Below are 25,520 nucleotides of genomic sequence, written 5' to 3' on the forward strand. Positions count from 1 at the left end.
AAAGAGAAGAGTGTTCCAATCCTAGATTGTTACCAGCTTCCTGTAAAACCTTGCCACCACTCAACTCCTCTCAGTCTTCTTTCTCTGCATGTATGACAGAAATGAAAATGTACTACACGATACTTTTCCGAACTGTTCTGGAAATAAAAATGACACAGGCTACGAAAGTATGATTAAAGTATAAAGTGGATGGGAAATATCTTTAGCCCAACTCACAAACTAGCACTTCCTTTTCTAAGTTTTACAGTTACGACTTCAACAGAGAAGGACCCAGGAGCAGCTGGCTAACCAAGGCCTCATACCACGTGAGTACCCACAGCTCTTACTTATTTCTATGTCCATCGGACCTTGCCATTTCGCAGCTGGAAAGCGCCTCAGAGGTCATTTAATGTAAGCCAATGAATTGATCACCCGAGAGCCTTATAGAAACTGTCAGCAGAAATCTAGGTGTGGGATGCCTTGCCCCACCTACCACTCACCCACAAGGGGCTCCCTTTAACCGTACAGATTGTGCCTAAAATTCCGACATGAGTTTCTTCTTAGGTAAACAATTCACTATGGGCATCCTCACTCCTTTCCTACTTTTAATATTGGGCATTATAAATATTCTTTCCAGAAGGGTCAGTCCCATAATGTTTATTCTCACCCCTTATTTTAGTTTTGGAATATTTGAGTCTACCATTAATTGGGTATGGTCAATTATTTTCCTTTCTGGAAGACTGAGTAGCAATACCGGTCTAGCTCAAAGGACCATCAAATTACTTAATTATTAATTAATATGTATTGATTAATATTGAATTATTGGCCATATTTCTGGATCAAAGAAGAAAGATTTTCATATCATTTTGAAAGATACATTTGAAATGTTCTATCAATCTAGCTACTAAAGCTAATCCTTGGTTAAATTTGGAAACTGGGAGAAGAATGCCCCAGATGAATGGAATCACAGGATTCCAGTCACGGATGAATGGAATCACCTTCAAAGTGCTCTGATCATACTAACTTCCTCCCCAATACAATTTAAAGATTAAGATTCATAACACTTGGAGAAATTCAGTTCCCTCTATAATACTAACATGACTATTCAGCATTTTGTAAGGAACAAATTTGCCCTTGAAAGATTGTCCTGTGGTTACTGAAGTCTTGTGAAGTTTACTCTGTGCTTCAGAGCCAGAGTAGCACTAAAAATTCAACAGTCGGTGACCTTACAACAGAGCCACATTTTTAGTGGTCTGCTGGAAACAGCTCCCCTGTGATTTCAAGGTTGTTTCAGCAACAGTTACAGCAGCAAAAAGTAACCAAAGAAAGCAAGTCCATGTGTGGTCTATTTCATCTTGGTCAGCCCTCTTGTGGAGGTGCTAAAGACAGAGGGAAACCAAGGACCTGCAGACAGACCTCCGGTCAGGTAAATATAGTTTCACTCAAAGCTGATAATCTTTGTCTTCACTGATGTTCCTTTCCTCTTAATTCTGGAGAGGCGAATGAAGCAGCTAAGTTGTTCACAAATTATTTAAAAAATTTCAACCCATGTGCTTGAATACTCTGAGCCTAGGTCTTGCTGGGATGAGAATAAACATTGAGTTTTTTGTTGTTGTTGTTGTTGTTGTGTTGTTTTGGTTTTGAGGTTAAATCTGGGAATCCATAGAAACAACCAAGATTAACAGGAATTAACCCTACAATGTATTTTTAAATAACACTTCTCAAGTCAGTTGTGGAAATCAAGCATCTGTTTGTGTAGTTGAGTCCAATGTCAATGCAAATTCTGTTCTCCAGGATTTCCATAATCAGAGAGTATAGACATTAGCAAAATGCTACTTAACAGAAATTCTGCATCCATAGTCCATTTCATCATGAAGATAATTTCTGAGGTGGAGGGGAACAGTTCTGCAAAAAAAATTTTTTTTAAAAATTAATTCAACCAAATGCTAAAGGTTATCCGTAGTTTCCGATCGCCTCTTCTCAACCAGCCTTCTAAGGGTGTAGAGTCTGTCAGATGGGTCGAGGGTATGGATTCTGCTCTGGAAAAGTGTGCAAGCCAGATCTGGCACACATGGCAAGCTCTGCCTGAGCTGACCTTTTCTACTTAGTTCTACTCAGCAAGCTCAAGTCAGATGAGGCTCTTCACTTGCCCATGGGTAGCTTCTTCAGTCCGATCTGAGATTAAACGTGCCATGCGCACGCAAGGCAGAGCCGTGGAGTTCATGGGTAAATGCAAGCAATCAGGGGAAGGAAAGAGTGACAGAGTCTCAGGGTCGTTTCACTTCAATCTAAGGCCACAAATTTTAGTATAAACCAGGCGAGGTGCAGGGTCCTGAAGCAGGTACCAGAGGGACAATGATCCTGAGCAACGTGATCCTCCAGAGAAGTTCAGGATGTTAGGAGTTACGATGACAAGGAACACACAAGTGTAATTCAATGTGGAGCTCATTAAGCTCCACAGAGGGCTATTTTTATTTCTTTATCCTATTATATGAATTTTTTGAAACAAAGGAGAAAGGATAGAAGAAAAACTAATGGTCCTCAAAAATCTTTTGTCTAAGATTTTTAATTTTTTATTTATTAGAATAATATATACACATATGCACATATGTGTGTGTGTGTGTGTGTGTATACACGCATAATGGCTGAGACAGTGGTGGGGCCCCTGCCTCCTTTCCTGGGCCTCTTTTTATTCCTTCCAGAAGCCCCATGAGAATCCTCACACAATTGCTGGTTCTGTTCAGAATAGAAGTTGAAAAACACTAACCTAGTCAAATCCTTATTTGTCTTTAATGTTCATGAAATTGAGGTTGAGGATACCCAAGAGAATTTTCCAGCTGTCTCAAAGGCAGGTCCAATGTGATCCCATTTTCTGTAGTTTTTAATTTATGAGAATTTAAATGCATGCAAAATAAGATTTTTCATAAGATCTCACTTTGCTCATGAAATTTGAAATAATTCCAATCCTCCCTTAAATTTTTAAAACTTATCATAAATTTCCTAAATCCAAAATGAAGAGCCAAGTGAATTGACTATTCTTAGACCGCTAACACACAGCAGTGCTCTTGAGCTGGTCAGCAGAAACACTGGCCATCCTTGGGTAGAATTGGTCTCACACTTTACATCAGGTTAAGTCTTCAGAGCTTGTCCTTTGCAAAAAAAAAAACAAACGAAAAATGCAGCCCCCTTGTAATGCATCAGAGAAAAGGCAGGAATCTGGGTCTCCCAATCCCCACGTAAGCCCATTTTCTCAAAGTTCAGAAGGAATCACTTGACCCTTAAAAGCACTTACTTACATTTTTGCCATTAAAAAAAAAATTCAGTTGGAATTTGACAAATTAAAAACAAGGTGTGCATATGCCAAGGATAAGCCCATGATTTTAATGAAATGGCGTCAGGTCCTGCAGGATTATCTGTGCTTTGCTATGACCAACATCCAGTGAAAAACTCCACTGACTTAGTTCTGTGGCAGATCTCACTTGAGTTGCACTCGGAGATGCTGATTAAATTTTAAGATTTCTCTCCCACTTACTCTACAGAGCTAAACCACGTATATTTCCTAGTCGATGGGTGCAACTGGTCCAGCAGGGTTGAAATTCTCCTCTTTCCCTCTTCCTAGCTATGCATCCTGCAGATTTTAAGGTTGCTGATCAGTAAAAAAGCAGTCCCCCAGCCCCCAGCCACAAATCATGTTTTATAATCCCCTATTACTTCTCTTAAGTAATCACTTTGTTCTTGTTGGTATGAGTTATGAGTTTAGGATTTCCCCTCTTCAAGTGCTTTGAATGAACTTAAAGGCATCATCTCTTGACTAAAAGTCAAGAGGGACAGGGTTCTAAGGTCACTGTAGAACCCCTCGAACAACTTTGAGCAGTAAGAATAGGATTCTTGGGTCAGAAGTGTGGGTCTTAGCCATATCTTCAGATTGCTCTCACATTTGTAATACCAGCTGTGCTGTTTAGTTTTTTAAATAGTCATGATATCTTGGCAAAATACCTTCTCAAAGTGAACTTAGAAATATTACTTTAAAGATTTATCATTTGGATTTCTTTCCAAAACCTCACCTCTGAATCTAAAAATGGAGATTTTGAATTGCCTAATTTCCCACAGTTATTAGAACTCAAAGGAAATGACTTCATTGTCCCTCCCTACCAGGTTTCAGGCTGCAAGAGGGCCTCAAAGCCCTGTACCTTCTCATGGTTCTAGGACAAAGCTAACTTCTCTCCCCTTGTAGTTCTCTGGTGCATATTTTTTTCCCTACAATTCTTTACCCTGAGCATCACTCTACTGGGTAGAATCCTCAGTGACACGTTTCATTCCAATCTATTCCAAAGCCTTAGTGTAGAAGGTCAACCAGTCCCATGATTACACTCTATAAAATGGCCACAGAGCAATTCAGGAAATATTTAATAGCCATCTGCTATGTGAAAGACTCTGGGGAACACTCACCCAGAGGAATCAGACACATTTCTGTGTCTAGAAGGGGCCCCAAGCACTCCTATTTAATTGTCCCCTGTAACAATTTTGAACAACTTTATGTCCATACGGGAGAGTGGTCATAGGAGGATTGAAAGAAAGTAAATACCATACATTTTCCTCTCCCTCTCTGCAACTAAAGAGAGTCTAATGGGGTTGAACCCAAGGGAAACAGGAAGAAAAGCTTGAAAACAGAAGATGAGAGTAGAGGAAGTAAAACAGATGCCAGAGGACGTACATCCCAGACAGGGTGCTATCTGTCCCTAGAGTGTCAGAGAAAGCTGTCACTGACATGAATGAATCGTCTGGGCAGCTTGATTCCATGATCTGATCAATGTCAATGAATTTCAAGATACAATGAGCTGTCTATGAATGGTGCTGCCTTTATTTTTTTTGCAGACTAATCCAAGCTACAGCAGCCACATACTTACTGCAAAGCCTTGGTAAATCCCCGAATTCTGTGACCTTCCTGGTAGCAAGAAGAATGACCGGGGCAATCCCTGCTCCCGCGCCCCATGCAGCTTCACCATAGTTTTGAGAAGTGGACTGGACAAAGTCTCTCTTCCTTTTCTCAGTGCATTCATTTGACTTGGCTTCTCCCCACAGCACCCTACCACACACTGTTGGCTGTCTGAGCAGAACACGGCACGAGGGGATTAATCTGTCTGCCTCTTCCCTTCTTTCTAACATCTCAACTTCAGAGACAGGAAAGGTGCCCTGGATTTTCATGGCAATCCCATTTGGGTCAACAATCCCACCTCCCACCCCCATGTCTCTATTCCCTGATCCCTAGAAACTACAAAACCAGTCATTGCAGACACATTTTGAATTCGTCTTTGTATCCTTTTTCGGAAAAATTCCAAAGTATTCACGCATGTTGCATCAAATTCCACAACTGTACAAGCCAGGTCTTAAATATTACAAAGCTACATTAGAAAAATGCACTGTTTCCAGACCCCTAAGAGTATAATTTGGGTACTGAATAAGCAATTTATCACCAACCTAAAAAGAGAATATAATTTCCAAAGTGTTATCACTTGTGTATAGCATATATCCAAATTGCTAAAAAAGAAAGTACTCATGATCCAGTCTGTCTTTAAAAGGAAAGCAGAGAGCAAATAAGCATTACTTAGTTTGTTTTATAAGTGGGAAACAGCACAGGAAGCTAATTGGACTAGTTCAAGGTTATACCAAGAATAGATAAGAAAAGGACAGAGATCAAATAGAGGGTTCCCAAATCTGATGGCACCCAGAACTTCTTTAATTATACACCTAAACTGCCATAGGTATTATGTACGAAATAGTTGTGTCTTTCCTCAAAAACCCCACATACATTAATTATTAATCCATATGTTTGCTTTTATTTGTTAACAGCATATACATTTATCATCCAATGCTTTCTGATGAAAACAACCATTTCCAAGCTATATTTCTATGATTCCAGACAGAGGCAATGAAAAAATGACAATTTGGTTAGCCGAGCATCCTTTCTCCGGATAGACATACCCTTTTCCTTCAACCTTTTGAAATACTGAAAATCAATCCTAGCAATCTATCCTTTTTTGAACTCAGATTCCCAAGGACCCTAGATCAGGACCCACTGGCCTTACAAACTCCATAGCAATGTTTCTTAAACCTGTGCATTAAAATCACCTGGAGGACCGATCAACAGATCCCTAGGTCCCATCCTCCCCCATCTCTGATGCTGTAGTTCTGACGTGGGGTTCAAGAATTGGACTTTCTAGCAGGTTCCAAGTTGATGCTGAGGATGTAACCCAGGAGCCACACTTTGGGAAACATGGCTTTAGTTGTTGGGGCTCTTTGATTCTGTCCCTGGGTTCTTATCCTTTGTACCCATGAAGCTGAGTTCTCCCTGAGCCTGGTAGTGAGAGGTTCCCTTGAGAGAAGTCCAGCTCTGCCACAACACTCCCTGTGGTGCCAGAGCTGCAGTCCAACACCACATCCTGCCCAGTTCAGACGAGTCAGGCCTCTGCCTTCGATAAGTTCTCGGAGGCCTATTTTCTCCGTTGTCTGGAATCTTGCTGGAAGTGAGAGGTTTGACTGGTGCAAAGAGGACTGCAAGAGGCTCGTTCTTATCTCCAGATCATTTTCTGAGTTCTAAGTAAGCAAATGTTTATACACACAGCTGACCCAAATTAGCTGGAGCTTCAGGGACCGAAATAGGAATAGCCGGCAACCAAACTCTAAGGCGAGAACATGAATTCCCCTGTGAGAAGCGATTAATCTTCCTCCAGGGGGAACGCGTCAGATGTGTGGCTGACTGGATTTATAACCATATTTTAATTCAAAATCACATGGACTTATTTTTTTAATTTAGGAATCCAAATTCCTTTTCGATCTTAAATGTCAATGTCCTTTAAATACAAAATTTTGCCATTTGATACTCTCGGGGTTGGCAGCAGAAGTGGTCCTTTGTGTATTTTCCAAAAAAAAAAAAAAAAATCAACCAGGGTGGAGGGGGGATGAATTATGATTTTTGTGGGCCCGCAGGGGAGATGGCTAAAGCCCACATTCTCTGGAGTCACAGAGAAGGCAAAACTCAACCCCGGGGCCATTGTAGGGGAATTTTTCATGGGGCCCAGTACCCCTCTTAAGTTTAAGGGCTGAACTCACCCCCACCCCACCCCCAGCTGTGAGGAGAAGAACGTTTGGTAAAAGCAATGTAAGTATCTCTTTTGTATTCTTCCCAAGACCTTGCTAAATGGACGTAGCTTCCCATCCTATAGAAGATTCTAGAAGAACTTTGTGCTCCTGGCATCAGAAAACTGGACCCTATGAATCATTTCACAGGGGAGTTATTAGCATCAAAGAAGTAACGAGTTTTTAGCTCTACAAAGCTAAGTTTCAGGAAATCCAGTGTTTCTTAGGAAAAAAATAAATAAGCTCCACTAATGAGAATTGAAGAGTCAAGGGGATAAGAGAACCAGATAAATTCCTCCTACGTCCCAAGCTCAATTAGAAACAATTGTGCTTGGAATGTAAGAGACATGTCAAGATAAGTTCATACTGTTCTTTTGGGGGGGGGGGGGAGTTTCTTTAGGGAAAGGATGCTTTGTTCTTTTTGACCACTTCATAAAGATCAATTCTAAGATCACTTGAAAGTAATTAAGCCTCGCCAATATGTAATACTTAATTAAATGACACCAGGTAATAGGACAGAGGTGAAGACCAACTGATGCAGGTTGCATAGGCTCACAGGTGTCCACTGGACCTCAAGCAGACTTTCTGTGATCTGGTTGCTTTGAGGGAAAAGAGACTCACTCTTCAAGACACCCTTGCTACAAATTCCACCTGTTGTCAAATGCCAGAAAAAGGTCGGAGCCCAATCCCAGACCAAAGAAAAATGCCACAAGCCACAGAGTAGAGTTGCACATTTACTTCTCAAAGTCACTAACTGGGAAGAAATGTGGACAAAGGATCATTTACATAGCAGCAGGTGTGACCGAGAAGCCCAATTTAAGAGTGAAAACAACATCTGGAAAATCAGTTTCCAGGTCAGTGAAAGATATGATGTTCAAACAAAATATTGGTTTTTTTGCTTAATCTCTGGTCCAAGTGAGAAGAGTGCCTGTCAACTCGACTGGGCACACTCCAGCCAGCTGGAAATATTTTACATGACTTTCTGCTCAACATTGTCAATATTGGAGTGAAGCAAGAAGATTGATTGACAGCATGACACTAACTTCCTAAACAGCGTTCCAAATAGAGAATAATAATATGTCCATCCACTGTTATGATGCCCACCATGACCATACGACATCTGCTTAATATCCAACAAGCCTTGCTGAAATCATGTGCAGATTTAGCATGGTCTTAAGGGCTGAAAGAGGCATGTATGCATGCATACACCACCCACACACATATACACATGCACACACATGCACACACACATGCACACATATGCATGCATACACACACTTATGACCCCAAGTGCTAATTTGGCCAGAAACCTAATTTTTATTCTGGCCAAGATTTAGAAGCATACTTCATGGCCTGAGTGGACATCCATTAGAGTGATCAGAGAACTCTGAATCATGGGAATCATCAATTTACCCATACTTAAAGTACAAAAAACATCAATGCAATGCCCTACTCTCTGAGCAACCTCATCATTTATAATGAAAAGTGATCGTAGCTCCCAATGAGATTGCTCCAGGGGACCCGAAAAACCAATACAAAATGCAGAATTTTGCTGAGGGTTGTTCTAGGACTCTGCTACATTCAAAGGGTTTAATGAATCATCACAAAAGAGAAATGGGGAGGAGGCAGAGGACAGAGTGAAGGTGGCACTTGGTCCTGGTGGTTTACAACTACCATGTGTTTTTATATGACTAACTAGCACTCTAGTGTCTACTAGTTGGTAATAGTGTGAATTTTCACACCCTGTAAAAGATTAGGGTTATCAGAGGACCTAGGCCCTAAGCCCTAACTTTGTGACCTGAGCAAGTCAATCCATATCTGTGGACCTCATTTTCCCCAAACCATGCAGGGTTGGAGATGGACTTCTCTATCTCCAAGGTCCCTTCCAAGTCTGATTCTCTGCTTCACACCCAATGCCTTGATTGCATGTCCATGACCAACCAGTCACTTGGTCCAAAGTACAGTCTCTTCCGACAATACACACCACACCCTCCCAGATCACAACTTGTCAACTCACTCTTTGTAATTCAAGGGCAGAACAAAGTCAGAGAAGGTATTAGTTACCTGTCTAACTCCTCCCTTAAACCAAGGTTACTTCTGGTGCCTCTGTCTCTTCAGGAGCTTGGAATGTCCTGCCTCCACTCCTCTTCTGTTGCACATTCTGCCTCTGCTGCTCTTCTTGACTTAGGCCTGAATTCCACCTTCCTCTGTCTCCTGTGGCTTCCGGGCAGCGGCCATCCTCCAGACATTTCTCTTGCTTGTGGCCTAATAATGGCGACCACTTCCAGACTCTGCCTAGCTCAGCAAGCACACCAGCAAACCCTGTGTCACTGACCAGTATCCCGAGGCCAGCCTTTGCTCATGTCTTTATCTTTCTGTTTCAGCACTGAAAAGTCCAACTGAATTCCATGAGCCAAGAAAAAATTTGGATAGTGACAAGGTAATTTTTTGCAAACTGTCTTTCGTGAACTTAAACCATAGGTTATAGATCTCTAAAGGCCAAAGTTTGAGCTGAAGCATGTAGAATTTCTACAAAGAACTCCATCAGTTGGCCAGTTTCCTGCCCTGACACTATAAGAAATCTTTGTCCTGTGACTGTGGAAATGAGATCAACTAGGAGTTTTGCAACTGCTGTTTTGTTATAAAGATGTCCTCAATCTTTCTAATGTTGAAAAGGATCACAGCAAGGATACATCAGAGGTCAAAAAAACTTTAGAAAGGGAAGTAAGGTTGAATTACAAGCTTTTTTACCTTCCATTATGGTCCTTTCTTAGCAACAAAAAGATTTTTCTCAAATCCAATTCAATGATTAGATTTAAGTCAAGGTGTGAAAATACAGAATTTATCTGCAGCTACTTAAAGAAAGACAAAGGGAATTATATTTATTTTCCTTCCAGAGTTTTCTGGAGTTGGAGGTTTTTTTGTTTGGGGGGGGGATTGTTTGGGGGTTTTTTTGTTTTTGTTTTTGTTTTGCATATGAAGGGAGAAAAATTGACATATTCTGTCATACCTTCATAATAAATCTCTGCAACCTGAATTTATCAATGATACAAATACTATTTAGCAACCATCAGCACTTTGAGTGAGAAGGAAAGGCTGAGGGGGTATCTGTCTTTTTGCCTGAGAGTTTTAGCCTTGTGACTTATCAGTGGACGCACAGGAAGAACAGGACTCTGCAATTCTTCAAAGTTGCTCATGAGTGGCTGTGATTCCCACTACCTGGAGAATAACAAAGAACACCAGACTGTCTTTTATCAGAACTGCAGAAACCCCCAGGCCCTTCTCAGGGACCCAAGAGGAGATCCCAATATAGTAAGATAAGAGCCTAGGGATCAGAGGCTTGGGATCCTCATTGGTCTTACCACAGCCTGTGGCATCCCCCGACAGCTTTACGATCCAGAAGACAAGGGGAAGCAGCAAATTAGCTGTCCCTAAATGCCTTCCAAAGTCTGAATCTACATTTCTCCATGTTTTAAGAGCTAAGTCACCAAAAAACTTGCAAAAAGGCCATAAGTTGTCATGATCGCAGATGGATTTACACAATGTTTCATCGCTGACCTTAGTTAATTTTGTGACCATTTCAACAGGCAATAGTTCAGAATGGATTATAATAGAAGCAGCTTGATATCATCCATGGTTATATAAATATTTTATTAATGTGTAACCTATCTGATCCCTGACATGGGCCTAAGCTTTTGACCTCTCTATTATTTCCCTAAGGTAAAATTCCTGGAGGGGACTTTGGAAGCGTTTTTTTTTTTTTTTTCCATCCAAACATGGGAGACCAGGGATATTTGCATTTTTCCATTTGTCATTAAAAAGTACTTTTACTCTTTGAACTTTTCAAGAATTAAAACTAAGTGATTCTCCTTGTTCATGTTCTACAGACTGAAGATTCCTTGAAACGCAAGGGCAGAAACAGATCCTACCGTGCCGACTTGGTTACTATGCACATACTCCAAGGTAAGGCTGCGTGAAATCAAACTTAAGAGACGGCCACTGAATGGTGGGCCATGCTTCCAGAATTCTTTGTCTTATGCAGTTGCTACCTGCAACTTCCTTACAGAGAGGTATACAAAGAGGTTTCAATTAGTAACTTTGTTATTCTAAGCCATGTAGAAAAATCAAGTGGGAAAGCCATATATATGGGTTAGGAAGATTTCATACTTAGTTTCCAATCTAAGCTGTGTCACTTTCTAACCCTAAAGGCCTGGACAAATCATATAGCACATAGGAACTATCCAATATGTGTTGACAATTTTTATTCATCTGAATCACTGTTCATTTGAGAAAACGAATGAAGCTCGCTAGTTGCTTCTGTATCTGCTAGGTAACTGTTTGATTCTCCTCTGCTGGGTACACAGGGAAATATAGTCTTAGAATACCAGTACTTGGGGATGGGAATATAGCTCAGTTGGTAGCGTGCTTGCCTTGCATGCACAAAGCCCTGCGTTCAATCCTCAGCAACACACACACACAAAAAAAAAAAAAAAAAAAAAAACAGTGTTGATCAATGCAGGCCCAGTTCCACTTGAAGGTGCCACTATTATTTTGGGGAAGGTGAATCAGGGCAAACCAATAATTGCTCCCCATACTCTGACAGCTGGATAAGGGAAGAGAGGATTTGACTCCTGCTCCATGGATTGTCTTCCCTGGGATGGAAATCTCCTAGACCACTGGTGCCCAGCTTCAAAGAGCCTTCCTCTCACTTTGACAGTTTAGCTATCAAATATTTATTCCATAGGCAAAAGTATTGAATGTCTACTAGGTACCGGCTTGTCTGCCAGACCTTCTGGGTACAGAGATGAATTAGGCACAGGTTCCTGCCCTTCAAGGGCTCTCAGAGGATAGTAGAGAAAGTAGACATAAGACTCCGCTTTCAAAATGCTCACCATCTCTAGCAGTCAGAGAAATGCAAATCAAAACCACCCTAAGATACCATCTCACTCCAGTTAGATTGGCAGCCATTATGAAGTCAAACAACAACAAGTGCTGGCGAGGATGTGGGGAAAAGGGTACACTTGTACATTGCTGGTGGGACTGCAAATTGGTGCAGCCAATTTGGAAAGCAGTATGGAGATTTCTTGGAAAGCTGGGAATGGAGCCACCATTTGACCCAGCTATTCCCCTTCTCGGTCTATTCCCTAAAGACCTAAAAAGAGCATGCTACAGGGACACTGCTACATCGATGTTCATAGCAGCACAATTCACAATAGCAAGACTGTGGAACCAACCTAGATGCCCTTCAATAGACGAATGGATAAAAAAAATGTGGCATTTATACACAATGGAGTATTACTCTGCATTAAAAAATGACAAAATCATAGAATTTACAGGGAAATGGATGGCATTAGAGCAGATTATGCTAAGTGAAGCTAGCCAATCCCTAAAAAACAAATGCCAAATGTCTTCTTTGATATAAGGAGAGTAACTAAGAACAGAGTAGGGACGAAGAGCATGAGAAGAAGATTAACATTAAACAGGGATGAGAGGTGGGAGGGAAAGGGAGAGAGAAGGGAAATTGCATGGAAATGGAAGGAGACCCTCAGGGTTATACAAAAGTACATACAAGAGGAAGTGAGGGGAAAGGGAAAAATAATACAAGGGGGACAAATGAATGACAGTAGAGGGGGCAGAGAGAGAAGAGGGGAGGGGAGGGGAGGGGAGGGGGGATAGTAGAGGATAGGAAAGGCAGCAGAACACAACAGACACTAGTATGGCAATATGTAAATCAATGGATGTGTAACTGATGTGATTCTGCAATCTGTATATGGGGTAAAAATGGGAGCTCATAACCCACTTGAATCAAAGTGTGAAATATGATATATCAAGAACTATGTAATGTTTTGAACAGCCAACAATAAAAAAAAAAAAAAAAGACTCCGCTTTCACAGTCCAGCATGAAAAGAGAGAAAATGCACCGTGTTGTGGATGCACAGAAGAGAATAAGAGAGTCATCGGAACCAGAACGGATTCTGGGGAGGAGCAAGGAAATGAGTTGGCATGTGAAGGCTGGACCCAGTTAGCAAAGAGGAAAAGCATTGCCAACTGAGGGAACAGCATGCACGTTGCACCAGCCCTCCTTTGCTAGAATGCAGATTTGCTTACAAGACGGTAGCTAGTCTTGAAATATCGTGAAAGTTGTGAATCTTGGTTCTTCAATCGGCATCATGTCTGAATCATTCTGGCTTCCCAAGCCTGACCATTTTCCAACCCTGGACCAGGTGGGATATTATAAGATATAGAACTATTTTCAGAGTAGGAAAGAGAGAGAAAGACAATGTAAAACTCAAGGGAAGGGATCTGAGGGTTGCAGGGTTTTGGTCCTGAGGAGGCATCCAAAGGATACCAAGGTCTCTCAGGTGGAGGTGACAAAATTTTTTCCTCTTTGCAGTGACAACATTTTGTGTGTCATCACAAGACTGCAGCTGTACAAATAATCCAAGAAATGCCATTTCAAGGGAGATCATAGAATTTTCAATGATAAAGTTAGCAAATAAAAATCAACATTATTTGTAGCAAGTGTATGGGAAATACGTGCATTCTTGACACACGGATGCTGGGAGTATAATGAGATCAACATTTCTAGAAGATGTATCAAAGTCCTTGAAAATGTATCTACCCTTTGGCCTTATGATACAATGTCTAGTATTTTATTTAAAGAAAAAGATCAGACCTACAAAGATTTATATACAGTGATGTTATCATGGAATTACTTTAGATGGCAAAACAGTGAAAAGTCCAACAATAGGAAATTAGCTGAACAAATTGTGGATCATCTGTATGGTATGAATGAATTCCACATAGCCAACTCCAAGCAAGGGTTTCAAAGAATAACCACTTAATGAGAAAAGGCTTACAAGATGTTTAGCCAAAGAAGCAGAAAACAAAATTGTATTTATAGCTAAATTCTGGAAAGGAAAAATAAGTAAACTGCATTTAAAGTCAAAGTGTGAGTAAAAAAATATAAACCTAACAATAAATATAACTAACTAAGAAAAACACCCAAGTATTAAAAGTCGTTAACTCTGAGTGAGGTGTTTCTGAGGCCACTTCTTTGGAATGCTTTTTGGGCATTATTTACATTTATGATAATGAGTAGGAAGTGATGCTATACCAAAAAGGCACAAGATATGTTATTTCTGAGGCTAGGGGTGTAGCTTAGCACTAGAAGGTTTGCTTAACATGTGCAGGGTCCTGAGTTCAATCCCCAGCACACACATAAGCACACAAGAGTTATTCCCTGCATTATTATGGTTTTGAGTTAAAATATCAGACTGTGAGTAGTCCCTTGTTTATGTCACATGTCACAGGTGGTTCTCATGGAATTTTCTCTTCTCCCCAACAGAAATTGGGAATTAGCATCCTGGAGCACCAAAGATTAGTTAGATGAAATATGGGTTCGGTCCTCCAAGAGTTTTATTATCTAAATTCAGAAGCAGCAATATAAGATGAGGGGCCAGTGCCCATAATTTCTAGAGGAAATAAAGCAAAGAACAGGAAAAAATTAGGAACAGGAAAAAAAATTATAAAAATTAGAACAGGAGAAATTAGTTAGGCTTTGATCATGGACCTAAAAGAGAAGCTCATGGTGAGGAGTAGAATAGAAGAATTTCAGGTTGGGGAGAGAAAGTAAGCAAAGGTACAGAGTGACTTTGTGAGACATGGGAGTGTACAAAAGGGCCAAAGCTCATTGGGGTGGTAGGTTTGGGATGGATAGCAATGGTCAGGAAGAGAGGGGATTCAGTTTGTAGCAGACTTGGAAAACCAGTTTGAGAGACCCAGATGGAGAGGATCAGCTTCTGGAAGGATACAAGACAGGACTTGCTGAAAATTAGTACTGGGTGTATATGCAGAATGGATCAGAATATGCTGAACCAGGAAGTCTCACAAGGGGTGGTCTGGGGAAAAGTGAGGTTTAGTATCCTCATTCTTTGGTTTGTAGTACAGATGTTCCCTTTATGGCATATGCAGCTTCTAGACAAAGCTGGTCTATTGCAACTGATTAGACCTTCCCAGACCTCTCCTGTATGGAGAATTCTAGATCAGTCAGTGACACAAAGTTTAGATTTAGTAGGGTAATAATGGTAGAATAATGGAACTCGGAGTCTTGATCTCATCTTCTAAATTTGCAAAGTTGAGAGCAAAGCTGCAAACTCTTATTGAATCTGGACTTACATTTCCCCCATTAAAGCAATAGGTTGTCTGGGTTATCCTTCAAAGTTCTTCCACAGAAATGAGTCAGCACCCACCCTAAAGAGGAAATCTGATGTCTTCCATATAGGGATGGATTTAGGGATCTGTTACATGACCTTTCTTAACCTACAAATGACGAGAAACTGCATGTTGGATAAATTCAATTTTTTAACACCCCTCTGATTAAATCATGGTTTCACAGGAAAATTTTTTTCTGTTATAACCGAACTGGACATTTGACTGTCAGTCAGTATCATAGCATTGACAACTCTAAAGCCCCTAAGAAGTCATATTTCTACTACTACTACAAACTGTCACCAGAGATCAAATTTACTGCAGGTTCAGCCTGTGCTATTCACTATCCAAATCCTGTAGCATAGGGTCAGGCAGGCCACATAGACACCATGGATTGCTTCTTAAGAAATTTCCAAATTGCATATTCTTTCCACAAAATCCTCACGAAGCAAGTTTCTCTAACTTTTCTATGTGCCTCACTATTTGCCTTTATTTGGAAGTGTCTGGTCTTTGGTGCTAATCCCTGTGAAGTGATGATGATTACATTGAGAAATTATTAGGATGGTAGAGCAAAGTGTGACACAATGTTTTGTAACCACAAGCCAAAAAAAAAAAAAAAAAAAGGACATCAGATTCTAAAAGTGATCGCTTTCATTTCAACCCTTCAGCCTCCACTGCAGAGAGGTCCATTCCAACTGTTCAGATGAAGTTGAAAAGAGCCCGCCTCGCCGATGATCTCAATGAAAAGATTGCTCTCCGACCAGGGCCACTGGAGCTGGTGGAGAAGAACATACTCCCAGTAGATTCTGCTGTGAAAGAAGCCATAAAAGGTAGTTCGAACAAATCGCACGCCTGTCCCTGGATGCTCAAAGGCAACTAAAGCTCAACATGCTAGGGACTTTGGGGTAGTGGCCTTTCACTGGACAAAAGCCATTCCAAGGGTCCTCTCCCAACATACGCCCCTGAGCATTTCTTCTTAGGGTTGGGGAAGGAACTCGGTCACAAACACTCCAAGGTCAGGTCAACGCAGGCCAACTTTGCTTTACTCAGACAGGTTGACAACCTAACTGGATGTATTCCTCAAAACAGGTCCCTTACCTGGTTGCATGCTTAGGAGCCATGGTCACAGTCCTCTTTAACTCCCTGTTTTAAAGAGGGGGTGGACCAGTCCAGTGGAGAGAGCACTAGCCCTGAACCAGAACACCTGGATTTCAAGCCCAGTTTGGCTGCCATGTTGCCGGGGCTTACCCAAGTGACCAAGATGGAGATAACCGTACCAGGCTCATGGGAGTGAGGTTCATTTTTACACAGTGCATGTGAATATGCTGTGCTCCATGGGGTCAAAGTTCCAATACTCAAGGAAGAGACATAGACATTAATGCTGTCATAAACTGAGTAAAATCATTTTGTAGACCTCTTAAACATTGGCACCAAGTGGACCCCAAAATCCTTCGAGTGATGAATTCATGTGGGGGACTTGAAGTGAAACCTGGGGAAACAGTGGTAGAAGGAGAAAGGGGGGCTAAAGAGTCATATGGGTAGACTGACTTTCTTCCAATCAGGCCCACAAACAATTGTGAGAACTCCTGGTACCTATTATTTAGTAATATATATTTGTTTCAATATGTTGTCTCCAGGTCTGTATAAGGGCATTTTTAATCAAAAACTAAGTTTATTATGAAACTTATCATCAGGTTTATCCATATTCTGAAATTTCTCTCTCTCTCTCATGCATTCAGAGGCCACATAAATGAATACATTTAGAATCTGTATTCATTTAAAAATATTTAACTGTGGGTAAATGGCGGAAAGATCAATAGAGGGAAGGGAGCAGGGGGTGGGGAAAGGGAAGGGGAAGGAGAGGTATTGGGGTTTGAATTAGAACAGGATATATTTCATGCTTTTTATTATTATGTCGAAATGGATTCTACCCTCATGTGTAACTAAAAACAACCAAAAAGAAAATATCAACTCTGGGAAAGTGAATTGACTCCTCTCTCGGTGCCCACTTATATATCCCATTGTGATTTTCTCTATTCCTCACCCTCTCCCTCCACACTAAATATCTTCTGCCTTTGAACTTGGCCTAGAGTGCTCAAGTGCTCTCTCTCCATCATTACTCCGATAGGATGGATGTCAGAGCCGGAGAAAGTCTCCCTCAGGCAATCTCTTATCATTTCTTAAAACATTCTATTGCAAGCTCTTGAGTTTATTTTTTTTATAATTTTTATATGATAGGCAACAGATCTTAATTAAATCTGCATTCTTTGGTTTACAGGGAGACTCTATTTTTCCATGTGATTGTATGTCGTTGCTGATTTGTGGCTTCTTCCTGCTGGGCGTATTCCTCCTTACTGCTTTGTGTGTGCTATTTATATAGGGGGAAGTCCTCCCCATCTGTCACAGGCACTGTCCATCTTTATACCAGTCTGTCCTTTGCCTTTTGATTTTGTGTACAGTGGTTTAACCTATGGCGATTTTAGATTTTTGTATAGTTAAATCTATTCTAGAAACTACAAAGAAAAAGAGTATAGTTTCATAGTTTGCATATAGTTAGTTTATTCACCATGATTATCTTCTCAAAGTACTTCATTTTACATTTAAATCCTGAATGCATCTGAAATTTTATTTAAAGTGCTTAGTTTAATTTAATAGTCTAATTTTATTTTTTCCCACAATTTTATAATGTATTTGACAATTCGTCTTGATATCTATTTTTGAAATCTTCCTTACAGTGCTCTAAGTTTCCTAATGTTCCTTGGATATTGTCAGAGTGGTTTGTTTATTTATTTTTTCCTTCTTTGGTACACGGGATTGAACTCAGGGGCAATTAACTACTGAGCCACATCCCCAGCCCTTTTTTTATTTTATTTAGAGAGAGGATCTCCCTAAATTGCTTAGAGCCTTGTTAAGTTACCAAGGCTGGCTTTGAGCTTGAGACCCTCAAGGTTTGAAATTACAAGTGTGTACTACCATACCAAGCTCAGAAGTGTATTTTAGATACAAATTGGAATCTTTTTTTCATACACCAACTTTAATCCCGTTAGAATTTTTCTTGGGATTGCAATGAATTTAGAGGCTAATTTATGATGAACTCACATATTTAAAACATTCTAATTCTTCCAAGGCAGAATTATAGCATCCCTCTCCACTTATTCAATTTTTTAAAATTTCTCTTAGCAAAGCTTGTTCTTGTTTTAAATGAAGTCACATGGATTATTGTTAACATATGGAAAACCTATTAATTTTGCACATTTATTTTGTAACTGAGTATCTATAAGATTTTCTTAATAGTTCCAATAGTTTCTCAGTTAATCACATTGTTTAGGTTCACAAACATGTATCTACAAATAACATAAATTTATTTCCTGCTTCTTTGTTTTTTGTCATATTGGTGCCTTGGCTGGTACTTGAAAAGCAATATCATGATACTAGCATGCTATATAATTAACATCATTTAAAAAGTGTGTATGGAATATTTATGACATGTTATATATAATTTTCACATATTTATCAATCCTTTATACCACATATTAGTATTTGCAAGCTATTTAAATTTTATATAAATTATATATATTATATAGTGTAACATGCTATATGAATCAAATACTATATTTTATTAAATCCATAATATCAACATCATATATAAATGTCCAACTTAATTATAAAATTAAGCATGTGACATATAAAGGACATATAATTTATATATGCAATAAATAATATGTTAATATATAATACAATTTAATAATTATGGATATGTTACATAGTAGGATACTATTATTACAGGTATGTTTACAGTGCATCAGAAGCAATATATCTTGCTGTATAATTTTTTGTTATGTTATACTGATGATGACATATTTTCATTTTTTTAAAAATGGGAACGTTCATAGTCCTTCATTTCTATATGTGATATTAGCTTTTGGTGTAGGCTGGATATTCTTTGGAAGTCTTTTTCTATTCCTATTCTAGTAAGAATAGTTTACAAGATGAATATCAAGGTTGCTAAATGCTTTCAAAACATATGAAAAGATGATGGTGTGGATTTCTTCTTTAACCTAGCCGTATGGTTTTGGCCACCTTTCCAACTGTCCTGAAATTTCTGGAAACAATTTTTCATGAATTTTGTTTTTAGAGTTTGCTAGTGTTTTATTTGGGATTTCCCATCTATGTCATCATTAGTTGGAATCTCACGAGCTGCAAAACAAACCAAAAAACTTATTAACAAGAGAAGTTTATTTCTTGTTCCTAAACCATCCAGGGAAGGTCCTTCTCCATGACAAGTCCTCTGTGGAAGATTCCTTCCATCATGTTTCCCCACGGTGGAGAGAATAAGCTCTCTTGAAGACCAGATAGTAAATGCTTTAGGCTGTGTCTGTCACAACTGCTCTGCGGTTGTAGTGTGAAAGTAGCCATAGCAATAAGTAAACAAATGGGCATGGCTGGATTCCAGTAAGACTCCATTTACAAAAACAGGCAGCAAGTCCCCAGGCCACAGTTTTCCTGCCCTAGAGCCTCCCCATCCTCTGATTCTTGCCAGTGAAGGAGGACGGGGCCGGGGTGGGGAGGGGGAAGAAAGATGGAGAAGCCCCTCACGAACTTAAAAAGCCTCTTCCTGGAAATGAACTCATCACTTCTGCTCACATTCCACTGTGAGAACAGTACACATGGCTGAGAAAGGTATCCCCTGACTGGGCAGCCACTTCTCAGCAATAGCTCTATACTACAGAAGGGGGAGCATAAATTTTGACAAATAGCCAACGCTGTTTGTCACAATATTCATAAATAATATTGCTCTAGGTTGCTTTTCTATTTCTCAGATTTAAATACCAAAGCTCTGCAGATTTTCCTTCACTGATGAGAGGGTCATGTCCCAATAAACCCATCCAAAATCAAAGCTATCATAAATCGGAACTGCATAAGCTATGGAGCATCCTAGCTTAGCAACACCCACTGTAGGGTACCGGTCGTCTCCCCTGGAGATGGTGTGACTGACGGGAGCTGCGGCTCGTTAATGCTGCCCACCTTCATGACAGAGTATCCCACGTCTGTCACTAACCTGGGAAAAGACAAAACTTCAAAATTCAAAGTCAAGTTTCTTCTGGATGCCTATTGCTTTTGCATCTTTTTTTTTTAAGAGAGTGAGAGAGGGAGGGAGAGAGAGAGAGAGAGAGAGAGAGAATTTTTTTTTAATATTTATTTTTTAGTTTTCGGCGGACACAACATCTTTGTTTGTATGTGGTGCTGAGGATCAAACCCGGGCCACACGCATGCCAGGCGAGCGCGCTACCGCTTGAGCCACATCCCCAGCCCCATGCATCTTTATCAAGCTGAAAAGTCATGAGTGGAACCATCATACATATAGGACCTTCTATGTGTAGTGTCACAAAAGAATTTATAATTTTTTATATAGTTTTTTTCATATTTTTCCACAGGCTGGAAATTTTAGATATTACCTCAATAATCAGTTGTTTGAAAACATTGCTTTTTAACACCATAGGGGCCCTGAACCTTTCTTATGGGTATTTTTTTATAACTTTTCTTTAGCTTTTATCATAATGATTTGTGTATGCCAAAAGGAGAGGAATGGATGAACAGAGAAGTCAAGCCCTGGTTATATGATAAAAGCAGCATAAGGGGCTGGGATTGTGCCTCAGCGGTAGAGCATTCGCCTAGCATGTGCGAGACCCTGGGTTTGATCCTCAGCACCGCATAAAAATAAATAAAATAAAGGTATGGCATCTAAATGCAACTAAAAAAATAAATATTTTTTTAAAAGCAGCTTAAATTGTATCTTAAAAATCAGAGAGAGGTTAAAACTTCAAATACTCCTCATTTAAGGGAATAAATACAAACATTTTTCTAATTCCCCAACAAAAGGAAATGTAATTTTAAAGAATAATAATAAAGCAACCAAGAGGCAATGGAAGGGTTTCCAATATTTAAGGAAGGAGCAGGAGATCTGTGCAGAACAACAGAAGAAAGGGTTACAGAAAGAGGAAGAGACTATATATTAGGCTGCAAGAAAAATCCAGCAGCAGACTCCTATCCTGGGGAATTGTGCACCTGTCTCTCAATGCAACATCCTCTCTTTACTGGTGATTCTTCCAATGTGCATGAGTTCTGTGGGCATGTGATCACTTAATGGGAAGGTCAGTAAGGCAGAGAGGAATGCTTAGAGGCCAGCTGTAGAGATGGGAGCTGGAGTGGATTTCCAGTAGCAAGGATGAACCAGCCCACTTTTCCACCTGTCACTCATGATCATCTCTCCTCCGTGGTGAAGTGGTGACTCTGAGTTGTGGTTCTACCGTGTACCATTGTCCTGGCCTCTGTGTATTTCCCCTCCTCTATCCACGTGCTGTCCCAGTTGTGTTTACATTGTCCAGCTCTCTCTGCAGCTGTGTTTCTGTGTTTCTGCCAAGCTCTGAGAGGACCACTCAGTCGTTGTCTCCCTTCCTCCAAACACCATGAAAGACCAACCATTCTCCAACCCTATGAGAATAATCTAGAACCTCTCCCAACACAGGGAGGGACATTTCTGACGGAGAACTTTCCCTACCCACCTTATGATTTTTTTCTTCTCATTCCAGATGTCACCCCTCTTGCATTTAGTGGAATAACCACACCCAAGCCTTTTCCCTCCCAACTTTTCTGCACCACATTTTCCTCTCCCTCAGGGTGCCAGCTGTTGATCTCACTTCCAGCCTGTGACTTTATTGTCTGAGACTGTAGAGGCATAGAGATTCCACCTGGAGGCTTCATTCTGGAATGGCATCCTGTGCAGCAACGCAGGGCTTGAGCTTCCACATAGAAGCCTCTGAAATTACACGCCTAATTGTCTGTCTCCCTTTTGCAAAAAACACACTTATCAGGTTGGAACACTGAATACAGAGGACATGATGTTACATGGGAGTGATGATTTCTGAGAACAGAAATTACACACTGGAATTCAGCATGGCCTTTTCCAGCTTGCTAGTGGTTATCATTACCTAAATATCCCTCCATTGTGAGACCCCAGGGGGCTGCCCCTGATTTGTTAATTCCTTCACTAGTCATCAGAGTAATTTCTTCCCCTGACATGAACATGCCTTGGCTCCCGAAGAAGTTGTATATCGTCCAGATGACTGACGTCGGGCTTGAATGAAACAGATTCCAGTTGGATTTCCAAGCTCTTTTATAAAATTAATTTATTTAATTATTTTAATTAGGTATATATGAGAACAGAATGCATTTTGATTCATTGTACACAATTGCAGCACAACTTTTCATTTCTCTGGTTGTACATGATGTAGCGTCATACCATATGTGCAGACATACGGGTACCTAGGGTAAGGATGTCCATCTCATTCCACCATCTTTCCTGCCCCCATATCCCCTCCCCTGCCCTCACTCTCCTTTGTTCAATCAAAGTTCCTCCATTTTTCCCATTTCCATCCCACCCTCCTGCATTATGGATCAGCATCCACTTATGAGAGAGAATATTCAGCCTTTGGGTTTGGGGGATTGGCTTGCTTCTCTTAGCATGATATTCTCCAACTTCACCCATTTACCTACAAATGCCATGATTTTATTCTCTTTTAATGCTGAGTAATTTTCATATATATATATATATATATATATATATATATATATATATACATATATATCACAGTTTCTTTATCTGTTCATCTATTGAAGGGCATCTAGGATGGTTCCATAGTTTAGCTATTGTGAATTGAGCTGCTATAAACATTGATGTGGTTGCGTTACTGTAGTATGCTGATTTTAAGTCCTTTGGGTATAGAACAAGGAGTAGGATAGCTGGGTCAAATAGTGTTCCATTCCAAGTTTTCTAAGGAATCTTCATACTGCTTTCCAGATTGGTTGCACCAACTTGCAGTCCCACCAGCAATGTATAAGTGTACCTTTTCCCCCACATCCTCGTCAACACTTAGGGTTGTCTATAGTCTTGAAAACTGCTATTCTGACTAGCACGAGATGAAATCTTAGAGTAGTTTTGATTTGCATTTCTCTAATTACTAGAGATGTTGAACAATATTTCATATATTTGTTGGTCGAGTGTATATCTTCTTCTAAGTAGTGTCTGTTCAGCTCTTAGCCCATTTACTGATTGGGTTGTTTGGTTTTTTTGGGGTGTTAAGTTTTTGAGTTCTTTAGATATCCTGGAGATTAGTGTTCTATCTGATGTGCATGTGGCAAAAATTTGCTCCCAAAATGTAGGCCCTTTCTTCACCACTTTGATTGTTTCTTTTGCTGAGAAGAAGCTTTTTAGTTTGAGTCCATCCCATTTATTAAATTCTTAATTCTATTTCTTGTGCTTTAGGAATTTTATTAAGGAAGTTGGAGCCTAATCTGATATGATGAAAATTTGGGCCTACTTTTTCCTCTATTAGACACAGGGTCTCTGGTCTAATTCTTAGGTCCTTGATCCACCTTGAGTTGAGTTTTGTGCATGGTGAGAAATAGGGGTTTAGTTTCATTTTGCTACATATGGATTTCTAGTTCTCCCAGCACTATTTGCTGAAGAGGCTATCTTTTCTCCAATGTATGTTTTTGGCTCCTTTGTCTAGTATAACTTTATCTATGTGAGTTTGTCTCTGTGTCTTCTATTCTGTACCTTTGGTCTACATGTCTATTTTGGTGCCAATACTATGCTGTTTTTATTATTGTAGCTTTGTAGTATAGTTTAAGGGTCTGGTATTGTGCTGCCTCCTGATTCACTTTTCTTGCTAAGGGTTGCTTTGGCTATTCTGGATCTCTTATTTTTTCCAAATGAATTTCATGACTGCTTTTTCTGTTTCTATAAAGAATGATGATGGGATTTTAATTAGAATTGCATTGAATCTGAATAGCACTTTGGGGATTGGCTTGCTTCTTTTAGCATGATATTCTCCAAAATGGCCATTTTGACAATATTAATTTTGCCTATCCAAGAGCATGGGAGATCTTCCAATTTATTTCTTTAGTGTTCTATAGTTTTCATTGTAGAGGTCCTTTACCTTTTTTGTTGATTCCCAAGTTTTTCTGTTTGTTTGTTTGTTTGTTTGTTTGTTTGTTTTTGAGGCTATTGGAAATGGGGTAGTTTTCACCATGATCAAGTGGGGCCCATTCTAGGGATGCAAGGTTGGTTCAACATACAGAAATTAATAAATACAATTCATCACATCAACAGATTTAAAGGTAAGAATCATATTATTATGTCAATTAATGCAGAGAAAGCACTTGACAAAATACAGCTCCCTTTCATATTCGAAACACTAGAAAAACTAGAGATAGATAGTAGGAACACACCTCAACACTGTAAAAGCTATCTATGCTAAACTCAAGGCCAACATCAATCTAAATGGAGAAAAATTGGAAGCATTCCCTCTAAAAACTGGAACAAGACAGGGATGTCGTTTTTCACCACTTCTAATGAACATAGTCCTTGTACCTCTAGCCAGAGCAATTAGACAGACAAAAGAAATTAAAGGGATACTAATAGGAAAAGAAGAATTCAAACTATCATTATTTGCTGATGACATGATTCTTTACTTAGAGGACCCAAAAAACTCCACCAGAAAACTTCTAGAATTAATTAGTGATTTCAGCAAAGTAGCAGGATACAAAATCAATATCCATAAATCAAATGCATTTCTATCCATCAGTGATGAATCCTCTGAAACGGAAATTGGATTTCCTAACTCTTCAAATGATGGGAGGGTCCTGGTTTTCAGCTCCAAAAGATACGCATCTCCTCTCAACATGTTCTTATCTTGCCCTTGGATGCACCAGGTTTCCAACTGGACCTAGGTTTCCAGTTGCTTTTGAACACAATTAACCAGTGATTCAGAACATATAGCCCCATTGACAAGGAAGCATTAGTTATCTTAATCACCATACACCTTTAATATAGAAAGCAACCTGTCTGACCCACCAGAGCTGGTGTAGAAATCATTCATTTCTCTCTCATTTCTGAGAGACTCTGTATTACTCTATGCTCACCTGGGTCCCTGCAGGCTTGGACTTCATAACCAAGCCCTCCTCTTCACTAATAATCCAGTTTTTCTTCAGAGTCTGGAAGTCTTGACATTCTGATCATTCATGTTAAAGGCAGATATACAATAACCATGGCCCTGAGCCAGATGGTAGGGTTGTTTGCTTTGGCATTAGAAGGAAAAAGTTTGCTTTGGCATAACTTTCTCATGAACAAC

At 39.9% G+C, this 25,520-nt stretch overlaps 1 protein-coding gene across 3 annotated transcripts in view; it reads left to right on the forward strand.

Moving 5' to 3' along the window:
• Myocd (myocardin) overlaps window positions 1-25,520 on the forward strand; it is a 98,650-nt gene that overhangs the window by 40,582 nt on the left and 32,548 nt on the right. Inside the window, exons 2-6 of one of the 3 annotated variants that reach the window (XM_048798099.1) lie at window positions 240-305; window positions 4,855-4,898; window positions 9,501-9,556; window positions 11,004-11,079; window positions 15,996-16,157. In XM_048798099.1, the coding sequence (XP_048654056.1) occupies window positions 11,064-11,079; window positions 15,996-16,157 (178 nt within the window). In that variant the 5' untranslated portion in view covers window positions 240-305; window positions 4,855-4,898; window positions 9,501-9,556; window positions 11,004-11,063. The other 2 variants (XM_015504533.2, XM_048798100.1) reach the window with 2 other exon arrangements.

Source organism: Marmota marmota, unplaced genomic scaffold (assembly GCF_001458135.2).
Source record: "Marmota marmota marmota unplaced genomic scaffold, marMar, whole genome shotgun sequence".
In the NCBI taxonomy this organism is placed as follows: domain Eukaryota; kingdom Metazoa; phylum Chordata; class Mammalia; order Rodentia; family Sciuridae; genus Marmota; species Marmota marmota.